This window comes from Salmo salar, chromosome 15 (genome assembly GCF_965601325.2).
Source record: "Salmo salar chromosome 15, fSalSal1, whole genome shotgun sequence".
Classification (NCBI taxonomy): domain Eukaryota; kingdom Metazoa; phylum Chordata; class Actinopteri; order Salmoniformes; family Salmonidae; genus Salmo; species Salmo salar.
The window spans coordinates 107,564,214-107,584,478 of NC_138305.1; the positions used below are offsets into that span (position 1 = coordinate 107,564,214).

General features: G+C 42.6%; 1 protein-coding gene across 2 annotated transcripts in view; it reads left to right on the top strand.

Moving 5' to 3' along the window:
* The window catches only part of LOC106572859 (guanine nucleotide-binding protein G(i) subunit alpha-3), an 81,024-nt gene that overhangs the window by 13,241 nt on the left and 47,518 nt on the right, over window positions 1–20,265 (top strand). For both annotated transcript variants that reach the window (XM_045696457.2, XM_014147400.3), the window contains exons 2-3: window positions 6,892–6,934; window positions 19,443–19,584. In XM_045696457.2, the coding sequence (XP_045552413.1) occupies window positions 6,892–6,934; window positions 19,443–19,584 (185 nt within the window). The remainder of the gene's footprint in view (window positions 1–6,891; window positions 6,935–19,442; window positions 19,585–20,265) is intronic.

Here is a 20,265-nt window from a genome sequence, read left to right on the forward strand (position 1 = left end):
AGGCCCCCGTCAATAGGTCTTTTTCCTTTTGGTAGGCCGTCATTGTAAATAAGAATTTGTTCTTAACTGACTTGCCTAGTTTAAATAAAGGTTAAAATAATACTCACATGTACAGTGTTAAGTCCTGTACTACCTCAGTGAAGTGGTATTCATTAGGCCATTCATATTATACTGTAGGGCCAGGATGATACCAGTATTACCATGTATTTATACTTTAAAAAAATTACTAATTCAATCACAAAGCAGATCAAACTCTATGGTCCTTTTTAAAATCCTTCTGTATGTTAAACATTGCTTATAGCTTGGAAAATAAATACATGACTCTGCTGAATGACAACATAATGATGGTTTGTTTCCAACATTAGGGTTGTATTCCTAAAGAAGTTAAACCATCTCTGTGTTTTATTTCCTTGTTGAGATACTGGTATGGTCCCTGCCCTAGTGCACAGAAAGGCTATTCTTCTGGCTCCTCTTTTAAGGGATGGCCCCGTTGATATCTAACTGACACTACCCAACCTTTCCCTTAGTGCCTGGCAACTTTACTGCACTCTCACATCCCAGGCTGCATCATACTATAGTCCTGTCTATGAGCATTCTTCTATAAGCACATATCTCTGCCCAGCTGGTGGCATCAAATACACCATCCGTATCTCTGCTAGGTGATACACACCCTCATTCTGTTTTAACACAAAACGGCTGCTAAAAGAGATTTCACCATCTTGCTGTTGTTTTATATACATTTCTTTGTCATATAAACTCCAGCTCAGTGTCCAGATATGAAAACATAGATTTAAACAAATTATTCTTGGACTATTTCTGTCAGTAAAAAGTTTGACTATGCTAAAACATCATCACATTGAGCTCATTGGCTGTCCTTCACAAGACCCTCCCATCACCATGGCTGTGCTTCACAAGACCCTCCCTCCCTCCTCCCATCACCATCACCATGGCTGTGCTTCACAAGACCCTCCCTCCCTCCTCCCATCACCATGGCTGTGCTTCACAAGACCCTCCCTCCCTCCTCCCATCACCATCACCATGGCTGTGCTTCACAAGACCCTCCCTCCCTCCTCCCATCACCATGGCTGTGCAGAACCATATGATTAAGAATTAGAATGTCATTTTAGTAGGATCTCCATGCACAGAGCACCCAGATATGTTGATGACAGCATCATCATCTTTCATCTGTATTTAATCTCCCTTCAGAAGTCTTAAAATAGACACACAGCACGCTCCAATCAGAGAGGGAGACACACGTTCCTATCAGAGAGGGAGACAGACAGACAGCACGCTCCCATCAGAGAGGGAGAGAGACAGACAGCACGCTCCCATCAGAGAGACACACCATGCTCCTGTCAGAGAGAGCGAGAGACATGAGGTGGAAACTGAGCTGCACTTCCTAACCTCCTGCCAAATGTATGACCATATTAGAGACACATATTTCCCTCAGATTACACAGATCCACAAAGAATTCGAAAACAAACCCAATTTTGATAAACTCCCACATCTACTGGGTGAAATACCACAGTGTGCCATCACAGCAGCAAGATTTGTGACCTGTTGCCACAAGAAAAAGGGCAACCAGTGAAGAACAAACACCATTGTAAATACAACCCATATTTCTTTATTTATTTTTGTACTTTAACTATTTGCACATATGACATTTGAAATGACTTTATTATTTTGGAACTTTTGTGAGTGTAATGTTTAACGTTCATTTTTATTGTTTAGTTCACTTTTGTTTATCTACTTCACTTGCTTTGGCAATGTTAACATATGTTTGCCATGCCAAAAATCAAATCAAGTTGTATTGGTCACATACACATGATTAGCAGATGTTATTGTGGTTGTAGTGAAATGCTTGTGCTTCTAGCTCCGACAGTGCAGTAATATCTAACAAATTACACAACATATACCCAGAGTTGCACACTTTGGGGAATATTTAAGAGGTGGAAACTTTCCGTGGGAATATATGGGAATTAACGGGAATATATGGGAATTTTTATGGAAATATATGCAAATTAATATTAATACCATTTAAATGTAGATGTTTTTAGCATTGGATATATTTACCATATCATATGGAGACAGAAACATAAACATTTGACCTTATCATAAGTAGACATAATTACAAATTATTAAATCCTTGCAATAGAAATAAATAAAAAAACATTTTAGTTACGAATTGAACTTTAATTAAATGAGTTAACTCTTCACATGGGATTATTTCACTGAACAACAAAAAGGGAATATTAAATGATCCCCAATGATCCATCGCATCTCCCAAAATTGTTTTCAACGTCTGTAAAATGATAGTCTAGAAACTAAAGCTTTTGTTGTCTTCCTCACAGGCTTCCATGTCTTCTCCCTGGACCTCCTCAATGTCCACCTCTTGAACATCAGACTATGAGGATTCATCTTCACTGTCACTTTCCAACCTTGTGAGGATAGCTCTTTGTTTGGCTCAAAAAGTCTCAAATTTGCCCGGATGGCCACCAATTTTTAAACCTTTTGTATTGGTCAGCCTGTTGCGTGCTTTGGTGTGTGTTCCCAAACAAGGACCAGTTGTGCTCTGAGGTGGCTGATGTTGGTGGGATTTGGAGGATGATGGAGGCAACAGGGGAAAGAGCCTCAGATCCACAAAGTCCCTTCCACCAGGTGGCTGATGAGATATGTTGGCACGACTGCCATATTGCATCTCCATCCCAAAGCCCTTGCTTGGAAGTGTACTTTGCCACACTGCCAAGATGGTGAGAGACGGTAGTGACGACACCATAGGCCTTGTTGATCTCTGCACCAGACAGGATGCTCTTGCCAGCATACTTGGGGTCCAACGCTGCGGCGTGTATGGGCTTCAGGCAGAAGTCTTCACGCTTTTTGATGTATTTCAGAACTGCAGTTTCCTCTGCTTGGAACAACAGTGAAGTGGGCAGGGCAGTACGGATTTATTCTCTTACATCTGCAAGCAGAGTCTGAACATTAGACAGGATGGCATTGTCTCCCTCAATCCGTGCAATGGCTACTGCTATAGGTTTCAGGAGTTTCAGGCTGCTAAGGCATGTCTGCCTTCAGCTCATCTGCAGTGTAGAGACCAGTGTGTCTGTTGTCCCTTGTGTCTGTGCTCTTGTAGAATACTGGTTGAGGGGTGGAGATGATGTAGTTAATTATTCCTTGCCCACAAATAAATCGACCACCAATCAGGGATGATTGCAATACAGTCTGCTTTCTCTATGATTTGCTTGACCTTCACTTGAACTCTGAACTCTGCATCCAGCAAATGAGTAGATAAAGCATGTCTGGTTGGAGGGGTGTATGCTGGGCGAAGAACATTCAGAAATCTCTTCCAAATACCCATTGCCTGTAAGCATCCGAGGTGAACCAGTTGCATACGCAGCTCAGGCAAGACATTCATGAGTAAAAAAAACCTTCTGATTCCAGGAGGACCATGAGCTGTTGCTATTGATAAGATGTCTGATTCATAATTTTCACCTCAAATAGAAGTAGAGGGACATTTGTCAGAGGTTGCTTGTTGTGAGCGCTGAGGGAACTTTATGCACTTGGCCAGATGACTCTGCATCTTTGTTGCATTCTTCACATGATTTGGCACAGTTTTTGCAAATGTCCACAGCTTTTCCTTCTACATTAGCTGCAGTGAAATGTCTCCACACATCAGATAGTGCCCGTGCCATTTTCCTGTAAAGATTAGAAAACATTTGTAAAAAAATAAATAAAAATACAATTCCATGTACAGATAAATAGTTAAGTAGTTAGATTATGCAACTCCTTTGTAAGGTAAATGTTTTAAAATGAAACAGCGATGGAAACGGCTGAATTAACACTCAGCAGTCTCAAGCAAATTAAACCCCACATGGTAGCAAAAACTAACTAGCAGAAATTGTTTAAAAGTTAAAAATGATTTAAACACACTTTGATGTAGGCTACTATTTACTAATTAACAAAAAATCATGTATGTCATATAAAATATATTCACCCCACCCAGTATTGTAATCAAAACTTACCAGAAAGCATGTAGTCCTTGGCTCAGACAGTGTAGTAGTGTGGGCTCAATAGCATCTCATTAGTGTGCAAGATCTTGAGAATCAGCTGTACATGTGATGGCAGAATGCACTGCGCATGCAGAGGGTTGCAATTCCATTGAATTGGGGATAGTTTAACCAAAATATGCCACAAGACCTAGAGTTGCCTTATGTGTATCCCAGAAAAAGGTTCACGGTTATATGCTAACTTTTTGATGAATTTAAGCAAGATTCCCAAAATTCTTGCGCTTGAATTTCCAGAGAAATTCCTGAAATTTACTGGAAAGTTTCCGATCCTTTGCAGCCCTAAACCCAAAACACACAAATCTAAGTAGGAATGAATTAAGACTATATACATATATGGACGAGCGATGTCAGAGTGGAACGGACTAAGATAGAGTATAATATTATAGAATACAGTATATACAAACTCAGCAAAAAAAGAAACGTCCTCTCACTGTCAACTGCGTTTATTTTCAGCAAACTTAACATGTGTAAATATTTGTATGAACATAACAAGATTCAACAACTAAGTTCCACAGACATGTGACTAACAGAAATGGAATAATGTGTCCCTGTAAAAAGGGGGGGGGGGGGGGGGGGGTGTCAAAATCAAAATAACAGTCAGTATCTGGTGTGGCCACCAGCTGCATTAAGTACTGCAGTGCATCTCCTCCTCATGGACTGCACCAGATTTGTCAGTTCTTGCTGTGAGATGTTACCCCACTCTTCCACCAAGGCACCTGCAAGTTCCCGGACATTTCTGGGGGGAATGGCCCTAGCCCTCACCCTCCGATCCAACAGGTCCCAGACGTGCTCAATGGGATCGAGATCCGGGCTCTTCGCTGGCCATGGCAGAACACTGACATTCCTGTCTTGCAGGAAATCACGCACAGAACGAGCAGTATGGCTGGTGGCATTGTCATGCTGGAGGGTCATGTCAGGATGAGCCTGCAGGAAGGGTACCACATGAGGGAGGAGGATGTCTTCCCTGTAACGCACAGCGTTGCGATTGCCTGCAATGACAACAACCTTAGTCCAATGACGCTGTGACACACCGCCCCAGACCATGACGGACCCTCCACCTCCAAATCGATCCCGCTCCAGAGTACAGGCCTCGGTGTCACGCTCATTCCTTCGACGATGAACACGATTCCGACCATCACCCCTGGTGAGACAAAACCGCGACTTGTCAGTGAAGAGCACTTTTTGACAGACTTGTCTTGTCCAGTCACGGTGGGTTTGTGCCCATAGGCAACGTTGTTGCCGGTGAGGACCTTTTTTACAACAGGCCTACAAGCCCTCAGTCCAGCCTCTCTCAGCCTATTGCGGAGAGTCTGAGCACTGATGGAGGGATTGTGCATTCCTGGTGTAACTCGGGTAGTTGTTGTTGCCATCCTGTACCTGTCCCGCAGGTGTGATGTTCGGATGTACCGATCCTGTGCAGGTGTTGTTACACATGGTCTGCCACTGCGAGGACGATCAGTTGTCCGTCCTGTCTTCCTGTAGCGCTGTCTTAGGCGTCTCACAGTATGTACATTGCAATTTATTGCCCTGGCCACATCTGCAGTCCTCATGCCTCCTTGCAACATGCCTAAGGCATGTTCACGCAGATGAGCAGGGACCCTGGGCATCTTTCTTTTGGTGTTTTTCAGAGTCCGTAGAAAGGCCTCTTTAGTGTCTTAATTTCTCATAACTGTGACCTTAATTGCCTACCGTCTGTAAGCTGTTAGTGCCTTAACGACCGTTCCAAAGGTGCATGTTCATTAATTGTTTATGGTTAATTAAACAAGCATTAGAAAGTGTTTAAACCCTTTACAATGAAGATCTGTGAAGTTATTTGGATTTTTACGAATTATCTTTGAAAGACAGGGTCCTGAAAAGGGACGTTTCTTTTTTTGCTGAGTTTGCGATGACTAATGCCAGAATTGTAAACTTTATTAAAGTGACTAATGTTCCATTCCTTAAAGTGGCCAGTGATTTCTAGTCTACGCCTTAAGGCAGCAGCCTCTAATGTGCTAGTGATGGCTGTTTAATTAACAGTCTGATGGCCTTAAGATAGAAGCTGTTTTTCAGTCTCTCGGTCCCAGCTTTGCTGCACCTGTACTGACCTCTCCTTCTGGTTGATAGCAGGGTGAACAGGCAGTGGCTCGGGTGGTTGATGTCCTTGATGATCTTTTTGGCCTTCCTGTGACATCGGGTGCTGTAGGTGTCCTGGAGGGTGGGTAGTTTGCCCCTGGTAATGCGTTGGGCAGACAGCTCCACCCTCTGGACAGCCTTGCGGGCTGTGCAGTTGCCGTACCCGGCGGTGATGCAGCCCGACAGGATGCTTTCAATTGTGCATCTGTAAAAGTTTGAGGGTTTCAGGTGACAAGACAAATTTCTTTAGCTCCTGAGGTTGAAGAGGCTCTGTTGCGCTTTCTTCACCACACTGTCTCTGTGGGTGGTCCATTTCAGTTTGTCAGTGATGTGTACGCTAAGGAACTTGAAGCTTTCCACCTTCTCGACTGCGATCCCGTCGATGTAGAATGGGGGGTACACCCTCTGCTGTTTCCAGAAGTCCACGATCATTTCCTTTTGTTGACGTTGAGTGAGAGGTTGTTTTCCAGGCACCACACTCCCAGAGCCCTCACCTCCTCCATGTAGGCTGTCTCATCATTGTTGGTAATCAAGCCTACTACTGTTGGGTCGTCTGCAAACTTGATGATTGAGTTGGAGGCATGCTTGGCCACGCAGTCATAGGTGAACAGGGAGTACAGGAGGGGGCTGAGAGTGAGTGAGAGAGAACAAACTGTTATAGGTTAACAAATGTAGGCCTACTTCTCATGTAATTGATGTCTCTTTTTCTTTGCAGGTGCTGGGGAGTCTGGGAAAAGTACAATAGTGAAGCAGATGAAGTAAGTTCAACCACTTCACAATGTGAGCACTTTGCAGTCCTAACTGCATTCTATGAAATGCTCCCTCTCTTTGATGGAAGCAGCACAGAACTAGAATGAGATGGTGATGAGAGGTTCCAAGCCTGTTCTATTCATTATGTTTTCATGGGTAGAATGTTGCAGTGATTAGTGCTTTTTGAGGTCGATTTTATTTTATTATTATTTTATTTTTTAATGATCACGTTTTATTTTACTAGATGGGCGTTATGAAATATGACCTTGAAAATATTTTTGAGCTTTTTGATTGAAATCCCAAAGCCAAATATTGCTAACAATCAGTTGGGAATACATTGAAAACATTCCATTGTCTCTATCCACATAGAATAAAGAGCCCCATGACAGTAGCTTATTAACCATAATTTATTTGCTTTACTTTGCTTAAATAAAATATTTCAGGTGTGTGTGTGTGTGTGTGTGTGTGTGTGTGTGTGTGTGTGTGTATATATATATACACTGTGGCCAGTTTATTAGGTACACCACCCCGTTCATGAAAATGGATCGCTCCTAGAGACAAGACTGTGAGTCATGTGGCCGTGTCTTGCTACAGTTGAAGTCGGAAGTTTACATACACTTAGGTTGTAGTCATTAAAACTCGTTTTTCACCCACTTCACAAATTTGTTGTTAACAAACTATAGTTTTGGTAAGTTGGTTAGGACATCTACTTTGTGCATGACACGAGTAATTTTTCCAACAATTGTTTACAGACAGATTATTTCACTTATAATTCACTGTATCACAATTCCAGTGGGTCAGAAGTTTGCATACACTAAGTTGACTGTGCCTTTAAACAACTTGGAAAATTCCTGAAAATGATGTCATGGCTTTAGAAGCTTCTGTTAGGCTAATTAACATAATTTGAGTCAATTGGAGGTGTACCTGTGGATGTATTTCAAGGCCTACCTTCAAACTCCCTGCCTCTTTGCTTAACATCCTGGGAAAATCAAAAGAAATCAGCCAAGACCTCAGGAAAAAAATTGTAGACCTCCACAAGTCTGGTTCATCCTTGGGAGCAATTTCCAAATGCCTGAAGGTACCACGTTCATCTGTACAAACAATAGTACCCAAGTATAAACACCATGGGACCACGCAGCCGTCATACCGCTCAGGAAGGAGGAGACTTGCAAGCCGAAGAACACCATCCCAACCGTGAAGCACCGGGGTGGCAGCATCATGTTGTGGGGGTGTTTTACTGCAGGAGGGACTGGTGCACTTCACAAAATAGATGGCATCATGAGGAGGAAAATTATGTGGATATATTGAAGCAACATCTCAAGACATCAGTCAGGAAGTTAAAGCTTGGTCGCAAATGGGTCTTCCAAATGGACAATGACCATAAGCATACTTCCAAAGTTGTGGCAAAATGGCTTAAGGACACCAAAGTCAAGGTATTGGAGTGGCCATCACAAAGCCCTGACCGCAATCCTATAGAACATTTGTGGGCAGAACTTAAAAAGCATGTGCGAGTAAGGAGGCCTACAAACCTGACTCAGTTACACCAGCTCTGTCAGGAGGAATGGGCCAAAATTCACCCAACTTATTGTGGGAAGCTTGTGGAAGGCTACCCAAAACGTTTGACCCAAGTTAAACAATTGTAAGGCAATGCTACCAAATACTAATTTAGTGTATGTAAACTTCTGACCCCCTGGGAATGTGATGAAAGAAATAAAAGCTGAAATAATTTTCTTTACTATTATTCTGACATTTCACATTCTTAAAATAAAGTGGTGATCCTAACTGACCTAAGAAAGGGAAGTTTTATTTAGATTAAATGTCAGGAATTGTGAAAAACTGAGTTTAAATGTATTTTGGCTAAGCTGTATGTAAACTTCCGACTTCAACTGTATATAAAGCAGGCAGACGGGCATCGAGGCATTCAGTTACTGTTCGATTGAATGTTAGAATGGGCAAAACTAGTGACCTAAGCGTCTTTGAGCGTGGTATGATCGTCGGTGCCAGTATTTTAGAAATATCCGGCCTCCTGGGCTCTTCATGCACGACAGTGTCTAGGGTTTACCATGAATGGTGCAACAAACAAAAAAAACATCCAGTCAGCAGCAGTCCTGTGGGTGAAAACAGCTCGTTGATGAGCGGTCGAAGGAGAATGGCAAGAATCGTTCAAGCTAACAGGCGGGCCACAAACAGACAAATAACGGCGCAGTACCACAGTGGTGTGCAGAATGGCATCTTGGAACACACAACTCGTTGGTCCTCGTCACGGATGGGCTGTTACAGCAGACGACCACACCGGGTTCCACTCCTATCAGCTAGAAACAAGAAGAAGAAGAAGTTCCAGTGGGTACACGATCACAAACACTGGACAATTAAGGAGTGGAAAAACATTGCCTTGTTTGACGAATCCCAGTTCCTGTTGTGTCATGCTGATGACAGGATTTGGCATAAACAGCATGAGTCCGTGGCCCTATCCTGTCTCGTGTCGGAGGTACAGGCTGTTGGTGTAATGGTGTGAGGAATGTTTTCCTGGCACACGAGAGGTCCCTTGATACACATTGAGCAACGTTTCCATGCTGTTCTGGAGGCAAAGGGGGGTCCGACCTGTTACTGGATGAGTGTACCTAATATACTCGCCACTGAGTGTATATATTTTGTTTATGACTTTATTATTTAATATCTTAGACAACCATCTAATGCAGTGGTATTCAAACGTTTTCAGCGGGGACCCCATTTTTTTTTCCCCGCCAGAATTTATTGGGACCCCATTTTTTTTTTTACCCCTTAAATCCCACCCCAAATCTAATGACACAAACCTTAAAATCTCTACATTTTAAGATATTTACATAAACAAAAACGTATTCATTAGTTTCTCAATAGAAATGTTAAAACATAAAATTCTATCTCTTAGTTTTCAAAACATTAGGTTTTGAAAACATTAGGAACACCTTCCTACACTGAACAAAAATATAAATATCAACAAACTTTAAAATCTCTACATTTTAAGATATTTACATAAACAAAAACTTTAGTTCATTCGTTTCTCAATAGAATTGAGTTTTAAAATGTATCTCTTAAACGTTTGTGCGCTGAGTTTTCAAAACATTAGGAACACCTTCCTACACTGAACAAAAATATAAATATAAACACAACAGGCAACAATTTCAAAGATTTTACTGAGTTACAGTTCATATAAGGAAATCAGTAAATGTAAATACATTCATTAGGCGTAATCTATGGATTTCACATGACTGGGAATACAGATATGCTTCTGTTTGTCACAGATAACTGTTAAAGAAAAAAAAGGTAGTGGTGTGGATCAGAAAACCAGTCAGTATCTGGTGTTACCACCATTAGCCTCATGCAGCATGACACATCTACTTCACATAGAGTTGATCATGCTGTTGATTGTGGCCTGTGGAATGTTGCCCCACTCTTCACATATCTGGTGAGTATGCAGGCCATGGAAGAACTGTGACATTTTCAGCTTCCAGGAATTGGGGTTGTGTATTATCATGCTGAAACATGAGGTGATGACGGTGGATGAATGGCACGACAATGGTCTTCAGGATCTTGTCACTGTATATCTGTGCATTCAAATTGCCATCGATAAAATTCAATTGTGTTTGTTGTTCGTAGCTTATGCCTGCCCATATCATAACCCCACCACCACCATGGGGCACTCATGGTGTGGGGCACATTAGCAAACCGTTCGCCCACACGACACCATACATGCTGTCTGCCATCTGCCCGGTACAGTTGAAACCCAGATTCATCCATGAAGAGCACACTTCTATTGCATGCCAGTGGCCATCAAAGGTGAGCATTTGCCCACTGAAGTCGGTTAAGCCCTGGTGAGGACGACGAGCATGCAGATGAGCTTCCCTGAGACTGTTTCTGACAGTTTGTGCAGAAATGATTCAGTTGTGCAAACCCACAGTTTCATCAGCTGTACAGGTGGCTGGTTTCAGACGATCCCGAAGGTGAAGAAACTGGATGTGGAGGTCCTCGGCTGGTGTGGTTACACGTGGTCTGTGGTTGTGAGGCCGGTTGGACGTACTGCCAAATTCTCTTAAACGACATTAGAGGCAGCTTATGGTAGAAAAATAAACATAAAATTCTCTGGCAACAACTCTAGTGGACATTCCTGTAGTCAGCATTCAAATTGCTCCCTCAACTTGAGACATTTGTGGCATTGTGTTTTGTAACAAAACTGCACATTTTAGAGTGGCCTTTTATTGTCCCCAGCACAAGGTGCACCTGTGTAATGAGCATGCTGTTTAATCACCTGTCAGGTGGATGATTATCTTGGCATAGGAGAAACGTGAACTAACAGGAATGTAAACACATTTTTGAGAAATAAGGTTTTGTGCATATGGAACATTTCTGTGATCTTTTATTTCAGCTCATGAAACACGGGACCAGCACTTTACATGTTGTGTTTATATTTTTGTTCAGTGTAATATTGAGTTGCACCCCCTTTTGCCCTAAGAACAGCTTCAATTGGTCGGGGCATGGACTCTACAAGGTGTCGAGTATCCTTGTGAAACACTTACCCAATGCTTCCCACAGTTGTCTGGATGTACAGTACCTGTCAACAGTTTGGACACATACTCATTCAAGGGTTTTTCTTTATTTTTAAGATTTTCTACATTGTGAAATAATAGTGGAGACATAAACTATGAAATAACACATGGAATCATGTAGTAACCAAAAAAGTGTTAAACAAATCAAAATATATTTGATAACCGCTTTGCACACTCTTGGCATTCTCTCAACAAGCTTCATCTGGAATGCTTTTCCAACAGTCTTGAAGGAGTTCCCACATATGCTGAGAACTTGTTGGCTTCTTTTTCTTCACTCTGCGGTCCAACTCATGCATCACTCCATCATACTCCTTCTTGGTCAAATAGCCCTTACACAGCCTGGAGGTGTGTTGGGTCATTGTCCTGTTGAAAAACAAAGGGTTGTTCCACTAAGCGCAAACCAGATGGGATGGCGTATCGCTGCAGAATGCTTTGGTAGCCATGCTGGTTAAGTGTGCCTTGAATTCTAAATAAATCACTGACAGTGTCACCAGCAAAGCACCCCCACCATCACACCACCTCCTCCATGCTTCACAGTGGGAACCACACATGCAGAGATCATCCGTTTACGTACTCTGTGTCTCACAAAGACCGTTGGAACCAAAAATCTCAAATTTGGACTCATCAGACCAAAGGACAGATTTCCACTGGTCTAAAGTCCATTGGTTGTGTTTCTTGGCCCAAGCAAGTCTCTTCTTATTATTGGTGTCCTTTAAGTGGTGGTTTCTTTGAAGAAATTCGATCATGAAGGCCTGATTCACGCGGTCTCCTCTGAACAGTTGATGTTGAAATGTGTCTGTTACTTGAACTCTGAAGCATTTATTTGAGATGCAATTTTTGAGGCTGGTAACTCTAATGAACTTATCCTCTGCAGCAGAGGTAACTCTGGGTCTTCCTTTCCTGTGGCAGTCCTCATGAGTGCCAGTTCTATCAGTAGTTGATGGTTTTTGTGACTGCACTTGAAGAAACTTTCAAAGTTCTTGAAATTTTCCGCATTGACTGACCTTCATGTCTTAAAGTAATATGGACTGTCGTTTCTCTGTGCTTATTTTAACTGTTCTTGCCATAATATGGACTTGGTATATTACCAAATAGCCCTATCTTCTGTATACCACCCCTACCTTGTCACAGCACAACTGATTGGCTCAAACACTTTAAGAAAGAAATTCCACAAATTAACTTTTAACAAGGCACACCTGTTAACTGATATGGATTCCATGTGACTACTTCATGAAGCTGGTTGAGAGAATCAAAGTGTGTGCAAAGCTGTCATCAAGGCAAAGGGTGGCTACTTTGAACAATCTTTAAAACTTCTTTGGTTACTACATGATTCCATATGTTTCCTAGTTTTGATGGTTTCACTATTATTCTACAATGTAGAAATTAGTAAAAATAAAAACATAATATTTTTAATATATGTTTTTTCTTTTATTTCACCTTTATTTAACCAGGTAGGCCAGTTGAGAACAAGTTCTCATTTACAATCGTGACCTGGCCAAGATAAAGCAAAGCAGTGTGACAAAAACAATGACACAGAGTTACATATCAACAAACGTACAGTCAATAACACAATAGATAAATCTATGTACAGTGTGTGCAAATGTAGAAGAGTAGGGAGGTAAGGCAATAAGTAGGCCATAGAGGTGGAATAATTACAATTTAGCATTAACACTGGAGTGATAGATGTGCAGATGATGATGTGCAAGTAGAGATACTGGGGTGCAAAAAAGCAAGAGGATAAATAACAATATGGTGATGAGGTAGTTGGGTGCGCTATTTACAGATTGGCTGTGTACAGGTACAGTGATCTGTAAGCTGCTCTGACAGCTGATGCTTAAAGTTAGAGAGGGAGATATAAGGCTTCAGTGATTTTTTTAAAATATTTTTTTGCAATTCGTTCCAGTCATTGGCAGCAGAGAACTGGAAGGAAAGGCGGCCAAAGGAAGTGTTGGCTTTGGGGATGACCAGTGAAATATACCTGCTGGAGCGCGTACTACGGGTGGATGTTGCTATGGTGACCAGTGAGCTGAGATAAGGTGGGGCTTTACCTAGCAAAGACTTATAGATGACCTGGAGCCAGTGGGTTTGGCAACGAATATGTAGTGAGGGCCAGCTAATGAGAGCATACAGGTCGCAGTGGTGGGTAGTATATGGGGCTTTGGTGACAAAACAGATGGCACTGTGATAGACTACATCCAGTTTGCTGAGTAGAGTGTTGGGGGCTATTTTGTAAATGACATCGCCAAAGTCAAGGATCAGTAGGATAGTCAGTTTTACAAGGGTATGTTTGGCAGCGTGAGTGAAGGATCCTTTGCGAAATAGGAAGCCGATTTCTAGATTTAATTTTGGATTGGAGATGCTTAATGTGAGTCTGGAAGGAGAGTTTACAGTCTAACCAGACACCTAGGTATTTGTAGTTGTCCACATATTCCAAGTCAGAACCGTCCAGAGTAGTGATGCTGGTCGGGCGGGTGGGTGCGGGCAACAATCGGTTGAAGAGCATGCATTTAGTTTTACTAGCATTTTAAAAGCAGTTGGAGGCCACGGAAGGACTGTTGTATGGCATTGAAGCTCATTTGGAGTTTTTTTTACTTCTTTGGGCTCAAATCCTGTTAACGGGATCGATTTGACAACATCCGGTGAAATGGCAGAGCACCAAATTCAAAACAAATATTACAAATATTTAACTTTCATACATTCACAAGTGCAACACACCAAATTAAAGCTTAACTTCTTATTAATCTATCCACCGTGTCAGATTTCAAAAAGGCTTTACGGCGAAAGCAAACCATGCGATTATCTTAGGACAGCGCCCAGCATACCAACACATGAAAATCAGATTTCAACCCGCCAGGCGCAACACAAAAGTCAGAAATAACGATTTAATTCATGCCTTACCTTTTTGAAGAACTTCTTCTGTTGGCACTCCAATATGTCCCATAAACATCACAAATGGTCCTTTTGTTTGATTAATTCTGTTGTTATATCTCCAAAATGTCCATTTATTTGGCGCGTTTGATTCAGAAAAACACCGTTCCAACTCGCCCAGCATGACTACAAAATATCTCATAAGTTACCTGTAAACGCTGTCCAAACATTTGAAACAACTTTCCTAATACAACTTTAGGTATTTTTTTACGTAAATAATCGATAAAATTTAAGACGGGATAAACGGTGTTCAATACCAGATAAAAACAAAGTGAAGCGCGTGACCTGGAGCGCGCATCAAAACATTTTAGAGCACTCGGCTGGACCCTCGTTCTGAACTGCCGTACTTCTTCATTTCTCTAAAGAAAAACATCAACCAATTTATAAAGACTGTTGACATCCAGTGGAAGCGATAGGAACTGCAAGCAAGTGCCTTATAAATCTAAATACACATAGAAATCCCATTGAAAACACTGTCACCTCAAAAAGGTCCTGGATGGTTTGTCCTCTGGGTTTCGCCTGCCAAATAAGTTCTGTTATACTCACAGACATCATTTTAACAGTTTTAGAAACTTTAGAGTTTTCTATCCAAATCTACAAATTATATGCATATCCTAGCTTCTGGGCCTGAGTAGCAGGCAGTTTACTTTGGGCATGTTTTTTCATTCAGACGTCAAAATACTACCCCCTAGCCCAAAGAAGTTAACTCGGTGTCCAAAGAAGGGCCAGATGTATACAGAATGGTGTCGTCTGCGTGGAGGTGGATCAGAGAATCACCAGCACCAAGAGCAACATCATTGATATATATACAGAGAAAAGAGTCGGCAGTCACTTGAGAAATACAGCTGCACAGTATTGTCTCTTATCAATGGCTGTTATATCGTTTAGGACCTTGAGCGTGGCTGAGGTGCACCCATGACCAGCTCGGAAACCAGATTCCATAGTGGAGAAGGTACGGTGGGATTTGAAATGGTCGGTGATCTGTTTTGTTAACTTAGCTTTCGAAGATTTTAGAAATGCAGGGCAGGATGGATGTAGGTCTATAACAGTTTGGGTCTAAAGTGTCTCCCCCTTTGAAGAGGGGGATGACCGCGGCAGCTTTCCAATCTTTGTGGATCTCAGACGATACGAAAGAGTGGTTGAATAGGCTAGTAATAGGGGTTGCAACAATTTCGGCGAATCATTTTAGAAAGAGAGGGTCCAGATTGTCTAGCCCAGCTGATTTGTAGGGATACAGATTTTGCAGCTCTTTCAGATCATCAGCTGTCTGGATTTGGGTGAAAGAGAAGCAGGGGGGGCTTGAGCAAGTTTCTGCAGGGGGTGCTGAGATGTTGGCCGGGGTAGGGGTAGCCAGGTGGAAAGCATGGCCAGCCATAGAAAAATGCTTATTGAAATGATCGATTATCGTAGATTTATTGGTGGTGACAGTGTTTCCTTGCGTCAGTGCAGTGGGCAGCTGGGAGGAGGTGCTCTTATCTTCCATGGACTTTAGTGTCCCAAAACGTTTTTGAATTAGTGCTACAGGATGCAAATTTCTGTTTGAACTAACTGACTGAGTATATTGGTTCCTGACTTCCCTGAAAAGTTGCATGTCGCGGGGGCTATTCGATGCTAATGCAGAACGCCACAGGATGTTTTTGTGCTGGTCAAGGGCAGTCAAGCCTGGGGTGAACCAAGGTCTATATTTGTTCTTAGGTCTTCATTTTTTGAATGGGGCATGCTTATTTAAGATGGCGAGGAAAACACTTTTGAAGAGCAAACAGGCATCCTCAACTGACGGGATGAGGTCATTATCCTGCCAGGATACCCGGGCCAGGTCGATTAGAAAGGCCTGCTCGCTGAAGTGTTTTAGGGAGCGTTTGACAGTGATGAGGGGTGGTCGTTTGACCGCGGACCCATCACGCAGGCAAGCAATGAGGCAGTGATCGGTGAGATCCTGGTTGAAGACAGCAGAGGTCTATTTAGAGGGCAAGTTGGTAAGGATGATATCTAAGAGGGTGCCCATGTTTACGGATTTAGGGTTGTACCTGGTAGGTTCCTTTTAAGAATTTGTGTGAGATTGAGGGCATCTAGCTTAGATTGTAGGATGGCCGGGGTGTTAAGCATATCCCAGTTTAGGTCACCTAACAGTACGAACTCTGCCCCCCATCTATCTTCAATCAATTCACATATGGTGTCCATATGGTGCACAGTTGGGGGCCGAAGGGGGTCTATAACAAGCGGCAACATTGAGAGACTTGTTTCTGGAAAGTTGGATTTTTAAAAGTAGAAACTCATTGTTTGGGCACAAAACTGGATAGTATGACAGAACTCAGCAGGCTATCTCTGCAGTAGATTGCAACTCCGCCCCCTTTGGCAGTTCTATCTTGTCGGAAGATGTTGTAGTTGGGGATGGACATTTTTGGTGGCCTTCCTAAGCCAGGATTCAGACACGGCAAGGACATCAGGGTTGGCGGAGTGTGCTAAAGCAGTGAATAAAACAAACTTAGGGAGGAGGCTTCTAATGTTACTAACATGCATGAAACCAAGGCTTTTACGGTTACAGAAGTCAACAAATGAGAGCACCTGGGGAATGTGAGTGGTGCTGGGGGCTGCAAGGCCTAGGTTAACCTGTACATCACCAGAGGAACAGAGGAGGAGTAGGATAAGGTTACGGCTAAAGGCTATACGAACTGGTCGTCTAGTGCGTTTGGGACAGAGTAAAAGGAGCAGATTTCTGGGCGCGGAAGAATATATTCAAGGCATAATGTAGAGACGAGGGTATGGTAGGATTTGAGTACAGTGGAGGTAAACCTAGGCATTGAATGACGATGAGAGAGGTTTTGTCTCTAGAGGCACCAGTTAAGCCAGGTGAGGTCACCGAGTAGGTGTGTCCAAACTTTTGACTGGTACTGTACTTTGGGTGGTAGACCATTCTTGATACACACGGGAAACTGTTGAGCGTGAAAAACCCAGTACCGTTGCAGTTCTTGACTCAAACCCGACGTGCCTGACGCCTAACTACTACCATACCCCGTTCAATGGCAACTTACATTTTTTTTGTCTTGCCCATTTACCCTCTGAATAGCATTTACCTGGATTCACCTGGTCAGTCTGTCATGGAAGTAGTAGATAAGGGTCAGTCTGTCATGGAAGTAGTAGATAAGGGTCTTAATGTTTTCCCCCATACAATAATCTGTTCTCATAATGTTTCATTCTGGTCTAACTTTCTCTGTGCTCCCCAACGAGCCACGCTCACCTTGGCTAGCGAAAAGGCTAGCCTGTGGTCATTGGGTTGTCACAGCTGCCCGTGCTGCAAACCTGTTTGATGAAATCACCGTTTTAATAGTTCTTCAAAGTAGATAAGACATAGTTTCAAGACTGCTACAACTATCAATCGGTTAGTAGAGCTATACCTCCTGAACTGTCTCTATCCCTCTCGTTTGCTGTGTTGTGTACATTTCTCTCTCATGGGGTCGTTGTGCTGTGCCGGGAAGAATAAGAGCAATGGATTCTGCTCATTGTTGTTAATTACAATGTTTTCTGAGCTGAACTAGGTTGAGTATTTGCCTATTGAAAACTACAACTCCCTACAGCATCCCACAGTTCATTCTTGATGTGATGTCTCTCGTGCTTGATAGGATTTGTCAACGGTACGTTGAGCTCAGGAAAAAAAAAATCAACTAAATAGAATTCAAGTAATTGAATCGTTCACTTTAGTTGTTTAATTATCAGAGGGGGAAAAAATGGTTAATCGCTCAGCTCTAGTTGCAGCCCAAATGGAATTCTATCAAACTCGCAAAGACCACGATGGTAGCATGTTGCAGTCCAAACTGAATTCTATCAAACTCGCATACACCACGATGGTAGCATGTTGCAGTCCAAACTGAATTCTAACAAACTTGTATGAGCCACATCAAAGGTTACTGTTACCATTTCTGGTGATGACATTTTAATAAGTTGTGTAACTGATCATTTTAACTTATCAAACAGTTGCCTGATAAAAACGGCATTCGGAATATGCAGTACAGTAATTTGTGAGGGCTTAATGGTTCAGGGAGAATCGGCATCGACAGCCGAGTTCAGCTCTGTCAGTCTGTGTTTGTTTTGTGTGTGTGTTTGTTTGTGCGTGCGTGTGACTGTGTTCTGTGTATGCCTATAGAGACGCTAGCCTCATTTAACATGGCACTGCTCAGGCAGAGCGCGGATGAAGGAAGCACCCATTACATAACAAACTAAACAATGGCCACAGATGCTAGCCTGGCATGGCCTGAATAGACTGCCAACCCTGGATTCCCACATTAAGAAAGCCCACGCCTCGTCACTCATGCACAATTCGCCATGCTATTAAAAGTTGATTGTTTTTTGAAATGTCTTGTCCTAAATGTCCACACATACAGGGACATTTCAGTCATCCCTTAGACTAGAGACTTCTGTGAAGCCAATACCTGTAACTTGAATTCCACAAACCTTCCCTAAAATAACTAGGTTTATTTCCACATATCCCAGTTGAAGAATTACTGGAATAAGAAGAGAATTCACCAACCAACATTTCCGCAAACCAGGAACTTAAGAAAAGTCGCTACCCTACTTGTTTTTATCTGAAATCTAAAAGATCATCCTGAATGTTGTCCCGTTCTTGATCAGGGTTGCCTTATTAGAGAGTGGCTGTGATCCAATGTCCTCACCACATAGAGTGAGAATGCCTAATCCATTGCTTCATGCTAAGTGGATATTGATATTGGAATACACCCAGTGACTTCTGTGAAGCATTAAATCTTACTTGGGTTGATCTGAAACAGATCTGGGCTCAAATACTTGAAAAAATCATTTCAAATACTTTAAGTGTTTTCTTGAGTCTGCCTGATGGGAAGTTTTTGCAGTTTTGGGACTTTTTCTATTGGTTTATTAAACAAGCTCAACAGAGGGGGGGAAAAAGTATTTTTTTCAATAATATTTCATGTATTAGAAACCCAGGTCTGATCTGAAAATCTAAAAAGGTCAACCTCTATGTCTTCCCATCCAGGATCATCCATGAGGCTGGCTACTCTGAGGAGGAGTGTAAACAGTACAGAGTGGTGGTGTACAGCAACACTATCCAGTCTATCATCGCCATCATCAGAGCCATGGGACGCCTAAAGATAGACTTTGGGGACGCCACACGAGCGGTAGGCATATTGTTCTGTCTTTGTGTTCCACTTGTTCTATGTATTCTAGACTAGCTGAATCAAGGGGTTGGGTTGTTCTTGAATATATTTTAAGTATCTGGAACTGGCTCCAGAATCCATTTGGGGGAAACACTGGTCAATTTATCAGTGATAATTGCTGTTCATTGACTACAGCTCAGCGTTCAACACCGTTATCCCCTCCAAGCTCGTCATCAAGCTTAGGATCGCCTCCATCCACTTCAACAGGGCGACAGTGGAGCAGGTAGACGGCTTCAAGTTCCTCGGTGTCTAAATCACTAAAGGCTTAAAATGGTCCACACACACACACACACACACACACACACACACACACACACACACACACACACACACACACAGTCGTGAAGAAGGCACGACAGTGCCTTTTCCCCCACAGGAGGTCGAAAAAGTTTGGCATGGTCCCTCCAATCCTCAAATGATTCGACAACGGTAGAATTGAGAACATATTGACTGGCTGCATCAGTCTGCTTGTTATGGCAATAGCACCGGCCCTCGATTGCATGGCCCTACAGAGGGTTGTGTGGGCAGCCCAGTACATCACTGGGGTGGAGCTTCCTGCCATCCAGGACCTCTCTATCAGGAGATGTGAAAAGAAGGTCCGGAAAATCGTCAAAGACCCCAACCACCCAAGCCATAGACTCT